The 15,558-nt window shown below is 44.6% G+C and overlaps 1 protein-coding gene across 2 annotated transcripts in view; it reads right to left on the reverse strand.

Annotated features, from left to right (window-relative positions):
- Positions 1-3,263, reverse strand: part of KDM3B (lysine demethylase 3B) — a 131,515-nt gene extending 128,252 nt beyond the window's left edge. For both annotated transcript variants that reach the window (XM_073556900.1, XM_073556899.1), the window contains exon 1: positions 2,884-3,263. In XM_073556900.1, the coding sequence (XP_073413001.1) occupies positions 2,884-3,048 (165 nt within the window). In that variant the 5' untranslated portion in view covers positions 3,049-3,263. The remainder of the gene's footprint in view (positions 1-2,883) is intronic.
- Between the last annotated feature and the right edge of the window lie 12,295 nt (positions 3,264-15,558).

The following is a 15,558-nucleotide window of genomic DNA, read 5'->3' on the forward strand; positions in this document are numbered from 1 at the left end:
AGTTAGTGTGTTATGTTATTAGGCAGATTCCCGGGCTGATCACAGTGACGTGCTATGGGATCACACAGGATCACTACAATGTGACATCAGTTAGTGTGTTATGTTATTAGGCAGATTCCCGGGCTGATCACAGTGACGTGCTATGGGATCACACAGGATCACTACAATGTGACATCAGTTAGGTAGTGTGTTATGTTATTAGGCAGATTCCCGGGCTGATCACAGTGACGTGCTATGGGATCACACAGGATCAGGATCACTACAATGTGACATCAGTTAGGTAGTGTGTTATGTTATTAGGCAGATTCCCAGGCTGATCACAGTGACGTGCTATGGGATCACACAGGATCACTACAATGTGACATCAGTTAGGTAGTGTGTTATGTTATTAGGCAGATTCCTGGGCTGATCACACAGGATCACTACAATGTGACATCAGTTATGTAGTGTGTTATGTTATTAGGCAGATTCCTGGGCTGATCACAGTGACGTGCTATAGGATCACACAGGATCACTACAATGTGACATCAGTTAGTGTGTTATGTTATTAGGCAGATTCCTGGGCTGATCACACAGGATCACTACAATGTGACATCAGTTATGTAGTGTGTTATGTTATTAGGCAGATTCCTGGGCTGATCACAGTGACGTGCTATAGGATCACTACAATGTGACATCAGTTAGTGTGTTATGTTATTAGGCAGATTCCCAGGCTGATCACAGTGACGTGCTATAGGATCACTACAATGTGACATCAGTTAGTGTGTTATGTTATTAGGCAGATTCCCAGGCTGATCACAGTGACGTGCTATAGGATCACACAGGATCACTACAATGTGACATCAGTTAGTGTGTTATGTTATTAGGCAGATTCCCGGGCTGATCACAGTGACGTGCTATAGGATCACACAGGATCACTACAATGTGACATCAGTTAGTGTGTTATGTTATTAGGCAGATTCCCAGGCTGATCACAGTGAAGTGCTATAGGATCACACAGGATCACTACAATGTGACATCAGTTAGTGTGTTATGTTATTAGGCAGATTCCCGGGCTGATCACAGTGACGTGCTATGGGATCACACAGGATCACTACAATGTGACATCAGTTAGTGTGTTATGTTATTAGGCAGATTCCCGGGCTGATCAGAGTGACGTGCTATGGGATCACACAGGATCACTACAATGTGACATCAGTTAGTGTGTTATGTTATTAGGCAGATTCCCGGGCTGATCACAGTGACGTGCTATGGGATCACACAGGATCACTACAATGTGACATCAGTTAGTGTGTTATGTTATTAGGCAGATTCCCGGGCTGATCACAGTGACGTGCTATGGGATCACACAGGATCACTACAATGTGACATCAGTTAGGTAGTGTGTTATGTTTTAAGGAAGATTCCCGGGCTGATCACAGTGACGTGCTATAGGATCACACAGGATCACTACAATGTGACATCAGGTAGTGTGTTATGTTATTAGGCAGATTCCCGGGCTGATCACAGTGACGTGCTATGGGATCACACAGGATCACTACAATGTAACATCAGTTGGGTAGTGTGTTATGTTATTAGGCAGATTCCCGGGCTGATCACAGTGACGTGCTATGGGATCACACAGGATCACTACAATGTGACATCAGTTAGTGTGTTATGTTATTAGGCAGATTCCCAGGCTGATCACAGTGACGTGCTATAGGATCACACAGGATCACTACAATGTGACATCAGTTAGTGTGTTATGTTATTAGGCAGATTCCCGGGCTGATCACAGTGACGTGCTATAGGATCACACAGGATCACTACAATGTGACATCAGTTAGTGTGTTATGTTATTAGGCAGATTCCCAGGCTGATCACAGTGAAGTGCTATAGGATCACACAGGATCACTACAATGTGACATCAGTTAGTGTGTTATGTTATTAGGCAGATTCCCGGGCTGATCACAGTGACGTGCTATGGGATCACACAGGATCACTACAATGTGACATCAGTTAGTGTGTTATGTTATTAGGCAGATTCCCGGGCTGATCAGAGTGACGTGCTATGGGATCACACAGGATCACTACAATGTGACATCAGTTAGTGTGTTATGTTATTAGGCAGATTCCCGGGCTGATCACAGTGACGTGCTATGGGATCACACAGGATCACTACAATGTGACATCAGTTAGTGTGTTATGTTATTAGGCAGATTCCCGGGCTGATCACAGTGACGTGCTATGGGATCACACAGGATCACTACAATGTGACATCAGTTAGGTAGTGTGTTATGTTTTAAGGAAGATTCCCGGGCTGATCACAGTGACGTGCTATAGGATCACACAGGATCACTACAATGTGACATCAGGTAGTGTGTTATGTTATTAGGCAGATTCCCGGGCTGATCACAGTGACGTGCTATGGGATCACACAGGATCACTACAATGTAACATCAGTTGGGTAGTGTGTTATGTTATTAGGCAGATTCCCGGGCTGATCACAGTGACGTGCTATGGGATCACACAGGATCACTACAATGTAACATCAGTTGGGTAGTGTGTTATGTTATTAGGCAGATTCCCGGGCTGATCACAGTGACGTGCTATGGGATCACTTCAATGTGACATCAGCGAGTTCTGTTTTGTGGGAGAAACTTTGTGCAGCTGATAGGGGGCGCACTGGTGGTGAGTGCAGTGAAGTGAGGGGCACAGCGCACACTCCGGGGGTCCCTCATAGATCCGCACTCCTCCATAGTTACACTGGGGGAGGGGCCGCAGTCACGGGGCCGGGAGTGGGAGCACCGGGAGTGGGCCGGACTAGGCCGAAACTACACACCGAGCCCCGAGTGAGTCCGAAGTGTGGAAGACAGCGAGGTAGAGGCGGGAGTGGCCACTTACCGCCAGCTCCTCGGGCGCCGCTCCTTTGAGCCCCCGCACAGTTCCGCCCTCCCAGGCCCGCTTCCCCAACGGGACAGGCGGATCTGGGGCTCCCTCCCGTCCGGAAGAGCTCTCGTCAAACAGCAGCCTCAGCCGCTTCCCCACCGGAGACACCGGAGCCGCCATGTCTCTCCGGCTGGTTACCGAGACCACAGCGCGATCACCGGACGTGAAAGAGCGAGCGAGGCCTCTGCAGCACCCGCGGACACAACGCGTTACACAACGACGCCGCCGAGCGGCTGGGAGCGCATTGCGAGGAGTCAACAGCGCCCCGTGTGGTGAGGAGGGAAACGGCCACCAAAACAATGCCTCAAACCGCCCTATGTCGTGTGTAGTCCAGCCTCTACTACATATGCTCTAGCGCCCCCTGCTGACAGGGAATAGTACGCAGAGCAACCCACCCCTTCAACTGTGTGAGCAAGTGAGGATTGTAATGCACAGCGCCCCTAGTGGTTTGGAGTACACGGTGCTTGCTTAGCCTGGAAACAAGTAATGATTCGATTGGTCAATTCACAGTTGGAGAGAAGCTCAGAAGCGACAAAGAGGCGGAGGTGGATACTGGAGTGATGGGATCAGTCAGTATACAGTGAAGCAATGCGCATGCGCTTAGAGCACGGCTCGCAATTCAATGGGCGTGGCTTGTAGGATAATAAGCGGAGCGATAGGGGAGTACACCGAGGAGGATGGCGCCTGGAAGTGGGTGGGCCTGACCAATGCGGGGAATGACAAGGTCAAAGTGGACGCATGCGCAATACAGTGTGAGCAACTGTACGCTGGTCCTCCTCCACAGACACACGGCCCTGCCCCTATTATTTTGAAGGGGCTTCATAAGTGTATACATACACACATAAAGTTATATATATATATATATTTAGAGCCTAAAATCACATATATGTTGGTAGCACAGCACCCCTGGGATTCTTCTATCCTAAACTCAGACCTTCACCCCGCAGCCCACTTTAGTTTTTTCGCTTCCATTATTTCCCCCCTTTCTTCCCAGAGACATAAATCTAATTTTTCTGTCAGTATGGCTGTGTGAGGCCTTGTTTTTAGTGTACGAGCTGAACTTTTGAATGGCACCAGTCATTCTCCCACAGTATACTGGAAAACGGGGGAAAAAATCCAGGTGTGGTGAAAGTGTGAAAAAAACACAATTCTGACCATTTTTTATGGGAATCGTTTTACAGTGTACATTTTGTGGTAAAAATTCTCCACATCAATACGATTACGGCGATACCCATCATGTCCAGTTTTTTTTTTCATTATTTTCGTGGTGAAAAAAAAAATCAAGTTTGTAAAAAAAAAAACTGGGGGGGTTGTGTCACCATTTTCCAGACCTGTAACATTTTGATTTTTTGGCTGATGGAGCTGTGTGATGGCTGACTTTTTGCAGGGTGAGATTACATTTTTATTACTATCATTTTGAGATAGATGTGATTTTTTTGATCACTTGTTACAACTTTTTGTGAAATTGCACCACTAGAAAAACATCATTTTGGCTTTTTTGAATTTTTTTCTGTTTATGGTGTTTACTGATCAGGTTTATTGGTTTTATATTTTGATAAATTGGACTTTTCTGAATGTGGCAATACCACGTTTATTTTTTAAATATCTTTATTTTCCATTAGGGAAAATGGGGTCATTTTTGAACTTTTAGGCTATGTGCCCACGTAGCGATTCTCATGCAGAATAAACCTGAGCAGAATCGCACACCCTGCTCCCGGGAAAACGCAGGTGGTTTTTGACGCGCTTTTGTAAGCGTTTGTCAAGCGTTTTTGCATGCGTTTTCCTAAGCGTTTTTGCCCATATAATTGATGGTATGCTGAATCGTGGGCAATTCCGCAAAATTAATGAACATGCTGCGTTTTTTACCGCTAAGCGTTTCCGCAGAGGTTAAAAAGGCACCATTGGCACAATATGTGCGTTTTCCATTACAAAACCATTGGATGCTTTTCCTAAGCAGAATCGCTTGTCTAAGGCCATGTGCACACGATGCAGATTTGCAGCGTTTCCGCAGCGGATTTTACCGCACAGAAACGTTGCATATCCGCATTGTGATGTACAGTACCTTTAAAATGAATGAAAAAAAAAAACGCTGTGCAGACGCTGCGGATTTTTCCGCGCGGTTTTCGTGCGGTACAAAATCCGCAGCATGTTACTTCTTTTGTGCGGTTTTCTATCTCCCCTGTCACCAAATCCGCAGGGGGAAGACCGCAATGGAAAACCGCACAAAAACCGCATGAAAACCGCGTGAAAAATGGAAGAAATCCGCAGGAAAAATGCAGGTCATTTGACCTGCGGTTTTCTTCCATTCTGCACGGAAAAATCCGCAGGGCTCAAAACTCTGTCTGCACTCAGCCTAAAAGTGCTGCAGAAACGCTTAAAAAACGCTACGTGGGCACACAGTATTAGGGTTTTTTTTTTTTTTTTTACTTTTTTCCTCCACTTTTTACCCTTGTTAACGTGAACGTCTGATCACTTGTGTTACATACAGCGATGCCACAGCATAGTTTCATGTAGCAAGAATCACGGACTCCTTCGGATCCCGGCCACAGCCAAGGTTTTAAAGGAGCTCTGTAATGACAGGCACAGGGGTCATCAGCTGACCCCCGGCTGTCATGACAATTCATCAAAGACCCGTGATCGTGTCATGGGGGCGGCAGTGGACAGAAAGAATGGCACACTCGCATGCTGGGGCGCGTTAAATGCTGCTATCAGAGATTGATAGTGGCCTTTAGAAGGTTAACAATCGCGGCAGGTCCTGGCTGTAATACCAAGACATCACCTGCCAGGTATGGGGCAGGATCGCTACGTGAACCAACTACATACTCTCACTTCCAAATGACGCCGTATATGTACAGCTGATGTCCTGAAAGGGGGTTAATAAAACAATGTTTTATTTCTAGTAATACCTCACATGAATATGGCCTTAATTAAGGTTTATACTAGTGTCATGGCTACAACCAGATTAGATATGAAACTTGTTTATATATGTATAATGTATCTATACATGCGCACACACATAAGGTTAAAATAAAAAAAAGGTTCAATTTGTAAGTATCCCTAAAAATGAACACCATTGAATATGGAAATTGTGTTCAGCAATTACTTAGTGCTCCTGGCTGATATCCAGGCACCATTATAGCAAATTCAATGGTTCCCCAGTTTTCCTTCACATCCCACAGGTAAACTTATCATGAGATCCATGCTGTGTGAACTACAAACAGCACAAATCGGTGTCCAGCTGAGCAATGCCAGCCTTGTATGTTGTACTCTGAGAAGCTGTGACGTTAAAAACTACCGTAAATATACTGTGATAAGTAGAGGTGAGCAAATTTGATCGGGTTCCTGCTTATTCGTCAAACTATAGCACTTACCGTATAAGCTGCAGACGGAACCAGGGTACGTGGAGCGCGCCGACAGATCATGAAGGAGAGCCCAGCACACAGGCTCTCCATGCATGCATTGTGACTGTCACACAGCCGCAACACATGCAGCTGCGGCGCTGAACAGTCGGCGCACTCCATGTACCCGGGTTCCCTCTGCAGCTTATTCAGTAAGCGCTATAGCTTGCCGAATAAGCAGGGACCCGAACAAATTTGCTCAACTCTAGTGATAAGCCAGCCAGGGAAAAGGTTTCAGCTGGTTAGACCAGGGCAGATCCCTGGTGGCTTCTCCCCATCCAGACCCCTCTGACAGGTGCTCCATTATACACAGACTGATAAATTTAGGAGATCGGTTGTGGAGAAGCCACCAGGGACCCAACTCAGACTAGTCATCCCAGATAGTAGCCTGGTCAGCTTTGCTTGGTCTGAAGCACCATGGCTGCAACAAGACAGCAATTGTCTGATTCCTACAGTACAATGTAGAAATAACGAGTGCTGCAGTCCGCTCCAATACACCAGCAAAAATGTAAAAAACAATAAAAATATACCGGCATTTAAGAGACATGTGTCAGGGATTTAGTAAAAACTCAACAAACTGAGAAAAAAAAATATTAAAAATATTCCTATAAATACAGCACTAAATTGCTATAATTGAATTAATACCATTAAAGCCATATATAATGACTTGATACCATATATAATGTAAGGGTTTATGTTTGGCCTTCAAATTTAACAACTTACGTCACGTTCACACGTTTAGTGTTTGTTGAGTTTTTACCTCAGTATGTGTAAGGCAAAACCAGGAGTGGGTGATAAATCCAGAAGTGGTGACGGGTTTCTATTATACTTTTTCCTATTATTCTTTTCCTGGTTTTGGCTTACAAATACAAAGGTAAAAAAATGTCACCAAATATTGAAAGTGTGCACGTGGCCCAGGACAATTTCTGATTCCCCACACTTGATCCTGATAAAATAAAAAAGCCTATGCTCTTCTCCCATGCTGGCGTCGTTGGCATTCGTGGTCCTGGGGCTCTCGTGTGGTAATAGCAATGATTGGGGGCCAGGCACCACGTGTCATACAACTGCACAAGAGCCACGGGAGCACCAGTGCCAGCACAGGTGGTGAGTATAGACTTATTTTATTCGGGCCAAGCATGGGTAATGAGAAAGGGTTGTCCTAGTAGCGGACAACCCCTTTAATACATAAAACATAAGAACATGTGCAATATAATTGTTTTTTGGTAAATTTTATTGCAGATGAGAAATTCATTGCTGTTTAAACATCCTTTGAGAAATTAGCATTTTTTTAAAGGACTACTTAAAAATAGAGTGGAGATATGGTAACAATTTGATATTCCGTAGTGTATATTCCATTTATAGATGGATAAAGTGCACAGTCATATGGGCATGGTGAATGGCATGCACAGTCAATGGTATTTATATGCCTGATCGCCATTTCACCAGTCTTGCCTGTATTTCTTTCTGGGGCGGAAACTGACAGGATAGAGAGTAGAGACATACACATATATACACATACATACATACACAAGATAACTGGCGACCAAACGTTTGTTCAGCAGATAGCCCTTTCCCAGCTCCCTCAAGGTACTGTCACACTTAGCGATGCACCAGCGATCCCAACCAGCAATATGACGCGGTCAGGATCGCTGGTACATCGCTAAGTGGTCGCTAGTGAGCTGCCACACAGGCAGATCTCACCAGCGACATCGCAGGGGTCGGGGGTCGCTACTTACCTGTCAGACGAGGCGATCCTGACGTCCTCCCGCCCGGCTCCACACTCGTCTCTCCGCAGGAAGCTGACGACGAGAAACAGTCCAGGACGTTCTCGCGCGATCAGCGATAACCAGCGGGGGAGCCAGTTGTAGGTATCACACACAGCGATATCGCTAGCAATATCGCTATAACGTCACAAGTTATAGCGATATTGCTAGCGATATCGCTAAGTGTGACAGTACCTTCAGACACATGTTTTTCCTGTGAGAGCTGAGAAAACATTGATCTCTGAAAACAAACGGACTGGCAATTGAAATACCAATGACCCAATTGTTCTTCTGTACAGATAATCAAGTGATCAGCATTACTTATTTGTTCCTCCAGGCATATTACAATGGTGGACTCAAAGCAGTGGGCTCAGTGGTCCAAATGAGATGTAATAATTCTAGCAACAGAAAATAATCCACATATCTAACCACATGCTTTTTTTCCTTCATAAGCATCTACTTTATTTCATGAACATACAGCAGTCAGATAAATAACCGCCTGTCTATGCTGTCTGTGCAGTTTGTTATTCCACTGCTGTATGTGCACAAAATCGAGGACTGACAACAGAGAGAAGAATTTGGGAATTCAAACCAATAAGGATGTTCAATTCTTTGACAATAGGACTCAATTTGACACCTGGATTTATGACTCACTACATGGACACAATTCACACTTCTATCAGATGGACTCCAGATAACTAAGGGACATTCCCACTGCCTCTCCAAAAACCCCAATTTTATTTTCTTGGCTTATCCTTAGGAGGCATCACCCCCTTCCACCTCATGAACAAATATCCTGGTTGTAATATCTCTTAAGGCCGGGGTCACACTAGAGAGGAATACGTTCGAGTGAGAGGCGTTAAAAGCACGCATCACACACGGACAAATGATTCTCTATGGGGCAGCTCCCAACAGCCGTATATTTCTCGTCTGTATTCTACGGTCCGTGCCAATCGCAGCATGCTGCGATTGTCAGTATACTACACCCGTAGTATGCCAATGCAAGTCTATGGGTGCGCAAAAAATACGGATTACACACGGACCACACGTGTGACTTGCGAGAAATACGCAGGTCTTTTGGCAGGTGACAGGAAATGGGCCAATCCATCATCAGGAAGCTTAGACATGCAAAGGAACTCAAAAAGCTCTCCAGACATCCAGGAAGTACGCCTCCACGGAGTACATCAGCGTCATGGCGCCATATTTCCTCAATGTGGAGATGCTTATTGTCTTAGTGCAGGAGCGGCCAGAAATCTGAGACCAACATGATGCCCATTATGCCAACCGGGCAAGAAAGGAGGCGTTATGGAGGCGCATATGTCGCCAGATGTTCCACGATTTTGGTGATCGGCCACGTGAGGAGCAGCAGCAACTGAGTAAGTACAACCCGAAAACTGTGTAAAATTACCTCACATCAAAAAAATGAATATAGAATCGGCCCCCCCCCTTCCTGTGCTTCTACTTTTTTTACTCATGAGGTGGGTAGATTTTGATGTGACCCATGGTTTTACACTGCCATAATTTGGCCCAGGCCACAAGCTCCTCATCCTCCTAGCCTACCAAGTTAGTAAGTGTAGTTACTTGATACATGAACTACTGTGACCCTGTGTATCAGGCCTGGATGCCCCAATTATATATACCACCCTGGGTAGAAAGCACACCACAGAAGGCCACATGCCTAGACTACGGTTAGCAAATGTGACATATCAAATATGTGAAATTGAGAATATTTCCTGTCACATTGCAGTGGAAGATGTGATGAGACGGTGGCGCAGCATCCGCGACCAATACAGGCGGGAACGTCAGCAGCGGTCCAGGAGTGGTGATGCGGGCCACCTAAAGCGGAAATACATTTATTATGACCGCCTCTCCTTCCTCGCCCCTATTCTGGATCTGAGACCGTAAGTAGATACCTCACACCACATTACACAGATACTTTACAGGGCCAAAAATATTGATTTACTTTTGGCTCTGTTCTATTTCATAACAGAACTCAGTCCAACCTTTACGGAGAGAGGAACTGGCTCAGATACAAAGCCCATCATTGATCCTGTAGGGGATGAGGTGGCTGGCCCATCTTCTCCCCCTACAAGAAGCATGGGTGAAGAATCCTCGCAGGAAAACCCAGTGCCTGTGCCACAAACCCCACAACCAGGACCGTCTGCTGCTGCACAATCAGCCATACTGGAGGAGCAGGGCAACATGGGCAGCAGCCCAACTGCCCAGATCCGGGCCTCACCACAGCCTGCTGGACCATCCCGGCGAGGAAGAAGGCGCCAGATCCCTGCCCAGGATACACGTACAAATGTGGACATTGGGGTCCTCAACTATTTGGCTAGAGTCAATACTGATGATGGCGAAGAGGCATACTCGCGCAGCCTGGCCTTTTACCTTCGTGCCTTTTCCCGTGAGGCGAGGCTCCGTATTCGAGGATGTTTTCAGATCCTGCTTGATGCTTGCACACACCCCAATACACCATATGAATTATTTGAATATCTGGAGAGGTGGCAGCTTTCACCCAGAAATCTAATGCGCCTTAGACACCCCACACACATGCTTGCTCAAGCAGGCTCTGAGGATCCTCAAATACGTGGGCCTACACCTCACCCCCTTCCTCCCCCTACCCAACCTTCCCAACAGCAGCCACATATGTCTGGCTCTAGCCAACCTCACCAATATGGCCACTTGTTCCCACCCAGTTTTGGAGGCTGGTCCCAACCTGGTTGGGGACGACATGGATATATTGGAGGGTATGAGGCACGGGCCTAACAGACCCAACAAGATGCCCCTCTTCAGTATCACTCTGGCCAGTACCCACAACAATCCCAGGAGGCAGTACATTACCCACATCATGGGCAACAGTATGCCCCCACACAGGGCGATGTTGGGCAAAGTAGCCAGCAGCAACCACAGGCTGGTCTTCCGCCTTCTTCCCCAACTTTCCACAATTTATAATGTAGCCATTTTGGTACTGCATAATGTTTTTTTTGTTTTTTGTCTCTATATGTGTAAATGTTATTTTGAACAAATGTTGACATCTGCAAAAAGGCCAATTTGGCCCATTGCCACAGTTCTCATATGGCAATAATATGTTTTGGTTAACCCCCCCCCCCCCCAAAAAAAAAAAAAAAAAGACAAAAGTAAACATTTGTCTACTACATTTAACGTCTCTGTGTCAATTATAAAAAACAGTGTCAGCATACTAACATAAGCTTACCAATGCAATAAAACACTCAAAGAATTATAAGGGGTAGAAATATATATATTTAGACACACACAAACCAAAAGATTATAACAGACACAGCATGCTCTTGCCAAGAAGTTTCACCCTCAGGTGACAAAGTAATTTGTGAAAATATCACGCACTTTGAGGCCAGAGAGCGGTCTACGTTGAGGGGTGATAGGTCGTCTCGCCCTAGGAACATTGTCCAACCCACGCACAACACCAGCAGAGGAGGAACAATCATGTATCCTGGTGAAGTTATGAAGAACCACACAGGCTTTAACCCCTTCACTACTAAGGGTGGTTTGCACGTTAACTACCGGGCCAATTTTTACAATTCTGACCACTGTACCTTTATGAGGTCATAACTCTGGAACGCTTCTATGGATCCCGGTGATTCTGACATTGTTTTCTCGTGACATATTGTACTTCATGTTAGTGGTAAAATTGCATTCAAATAACTTGCGTTTATTTGTGAAAAAAACGGAAATTTGGCGAAAATTTTGAAAATTTCGCAATTTTCCAACTTTGAATTTTTATGCCCTTAAATCACAGCGATACGGCACACAAAAAACTTAATACATAACATTTCCCACATGTTTACTTTACATCAGCACAGTTTTGGAACCAAAATTTTTTTTTGTTTGGATGTTATAAGGGTTAAAAATTGACCAGCGATTTCTCATTTTTGCAACACCATTTTATTTTTAGGGACCACTTCACATTTGAAGCCACTTTGAGGGGTCTATATGATAGAAAATACCCAAAAGTGACACCATTCTAAAAACTGCACCCCTTAAGGTGCTTAAAACCACATTCAAGAAGTTTATTAACCCTTTAGGTGCGTCACAGGAATTTTTTTAATATAAAAAAAAAAATGAACATTTAACTTTTTTTCACAAAAAAAATACTTCAGGTTCAATTTTCTTTATTTTACCAAGGGTAACAGGAGAAATTGGACGGCAAGACTTATTGTGCAATTTGTCCTGAGTACGCTGATACCTGATATGTGGGGGGGAACCACTGTTTCGGCGCATGGCAGAGCTCAGAATGGAAGGAGCGCCGTTTGACTTTTTCAATGCAAAATTGGCTGGAATTCAGATCGGACGCCATGTCACGTTTGGCGAGCCCCTGATGTACCTAAACAGTGGAAACCCCCCCAAGTGACCCCATTTTGGAAACTAGACCCCCCAAGGAACTTATCTAGATATGTGGTGAGAACTTTGAACCCACAAGGGCTTCACAGAAGTTTATAACGTACAGCGGTACAATTAAAAAATCATATTTTTTCCACAAAAATGATCTTTTCACCCCCAATTTTTATTTTTCCAAGGGTAACAGGACCCTAAAAGTTATTGTGCAATTTGTCCTGAGTACGCTGATACCCCATATGTGGGTGTAAATGACTATTTGGGCGCATAGCAGAGCTCGGAAGGGAAGCAGCGCCATTTGACGTTTTTGGCTAGAATTGAGATCGGACACCATGTCGCGATTGGAAAACCCCTGATGTACCAAAACAGTGGAAACCCCCCACAAATGACACCATTTTGGAATCTAGACCCCCCAAGGAACTTATCTAGATGTGTGGTGAGAACTTTGAACCCCCAAGGGCTTCACAGAAGTTTATAACGTACAGCAGTACAATTAAAAAATCATATTTTTTCCACAAAAATGATCTTTTCACCCTCAATTCTTATTTTTCCAAAAGTAACAGGACCCTAAAAGATATTGTGCAATTTATCCTGAGTACGCTGATACCCCACATGTGGGGGTAAACCACTATTTGGGCGTATGGCAGAGCTCGGAAGGGAAGCAGCGCCATTTGACGTTTTTGGCTGGAATTGAGATCGGACACCATGTCGCGTTAGGAAAGCCCCTGATGTACCAAAACAGTAGAAACCCCCCACAAATGACACCATTTTGGAAACTAGACCCCCCAAGGAACTTATCTAGATGTGTGGTGAGCACTTTGAACCCCCCAGTGCTTCACTGAAGTTTATAACGTCCGGGCGTGAAAATAAAAAAATCGTATTTTTTCCACAAACATGATCTTTTAGTCCCCATTTTTTTATTTTCCCAAGGGTAACAGGAGAAATTGGACCCCAAAAGTTGTTGTCCAATTTGTCCTGAGTACGCTGATACCTCATATGTGGGAGAAAACTACTGTATGGGCACACGTCGGGGCTCGGAAGGGAAGTAGTGACGTTTTGGAATGCAGACTTTGATGGAATGGTCTGCGGGTGTCATGTTGCGTTTGGAGAGCCCCTGATGTACCTAAATAGTGGAAACCCCCCACAAGTGACCCCATTTTGGAAACTAGACCCCCTAATGAACTTATCTAGATGTGTGGTGAGCACTTTGAACCCCCCAGTGCTTCACAGAAGTTTATAACGACCGGGCGTGAAAATAAAAATATCGTATTTTTTCAACAAACATCATCTTTTAGTCCCCATTTTTTTTATTTTCCCAAGGGTAACAGGAGAAATTGGACCCCAAAAGTTGTTGTCCAATTTGTCCTGAGTACGCTGATACCTCATATGTGGGAGAAAACTACTGTATGGGCACACGTCGGGGCTCGGAAGGGAAGTAGTGACGTTTTGGAATGCAGACTTTGATGGATTGGTATGCGGGTGTCATATGCGTTTGGAGAGCCCCTAATGTACCTAAACTATTGAAACTCCCCACAAGTGACGCCATTTTGGAAACTAGACCCCCCACCGAGCTTATCTAGATGTGTGGAGAGCACTTTGAACCCCCAAGTGCTTCACAGAAGTTTATAACGCCTGGGCGTGAAAATAAAAAAAACATTTTTTTCCGCAAAATTATATTTTTGCCCCCAATTTTTTATTTTCCTAAGGGTAACAGGAGAAATTGGACCCCAAAAGTTGTTTTGTAATTTGTCCTGAGTAGGCTGATACCCTACATGTGGGGGTAAAACACTGTTTGGGCACATGGCAGAGCTTGGAAGCGAAGGAGCACCATTTGACTTTTTCAAAGCAGAATTGGCTGGAATTGAGATCAGACGCCATGTTGCCTTTGGAGAGCACCTGATGTGCCCAAACAGTGGAAACCCCCAATTATAACTCCAACCCGAACCTCAACACACCCCTAACCCTAATCTGAGCCCTAGCCCTAACCCTACCCCTAACCCTAGCGGGAAAATGGAAATAAATACATTTTCTTTTAGTTTTATTATTTTTCCCTAACTAAGGGGGTGATAACGGGGGGTTTGATTTACGATTTATGGCGGTTTTTATGTTTGGCGGCTGTCGCACGCTAAAAGACGCTTTTTATTGTAAAAATAGTTTTTGCATCACCACATATTGTGAGCTATAATTTTTCCGTATTTTGACCCACCGAGTCATGTGAGGTCTTATTTTTTGCGGGACGAGTTGACGTTTTTATTGGTACCATTTTCGGGCACGTGACATTTTTTGATCGCTTTTTATTCCGATTTTTGGGACGCAGAATGAACAAAAACCAGCGTTTCATGAATTTCTTTTGGGGGGTGCGTTTACACCGTTCCGCGTGCGGTAAAATTGATAACGCGTTTTTATTCTTCGGGTCAGTACGGTTACAGCGATACCTCATTTAGGTCTTTTTTTATGTTTTGTCGGTTTTTTGCAATGAAAACTATTTTATATAAAAAATAATTATTTTTGTATCGCTTTATTCTGCGAGCTATAATTTTATTTTTTTGCGGATGATGCTGTATGGTGGATCGTTTTTTGCGGGACAAGATGACGTTTTCAGCGGTACCATGCATATTTATATGCGTCTTTTTGATCGCGCGTTATTGCACTTTTTGTTCGGTGGTATGATAATAAATCATTATTTTTTGCTTCGTTTTTTATTTTTATTTTTTAAGGGGTTCGCTAAAGGGGTTAACTAATGGGACAGTTTTATAGGGCAGGTCATTACGGACGCGGCGATACCAAATATGTGTACTTTTATTGTTTTTGGGTTTTTTTATTTTGAAAAAATGGATTTATTGGGGAATATTTTTTTTTTTTTTACTGATTTAGCGATTTTTTTTTAATTATTTTTAACACTTTTTTTTTTTTTACTTTATTACCTTGTCCCAGGTGGGACATCACTGTCAGCGATCTGTCACAGGCACTGCTGCAGACTTCCTCATGCCTGCGCTTTGCAGGCAGTGAGGAAGTCAGCTCCCTGCAGGCCCCCGTCGCCATCTTGGATCCGGGGGCCTGTAGGGAAAGAGCCCCCCGCAGCAGCACTGCACATT

The sequence above is a fragment of the Dendrobates tinctorius genome, unplaced genomic scaffold (assembly GCF_039654945.1).
Source record: "Dendrobates tinctorius isolate UK_male_01 unplaced genomic scaffold, ASM3965494v1 ptg000241l, whole genome shotgun sequence".
NCBI lineage: Eukaryota > Metazoa > Chordata > Amphibia > Anura > Dendrobatidae > Dendrobates > Dendrobates tinctorius.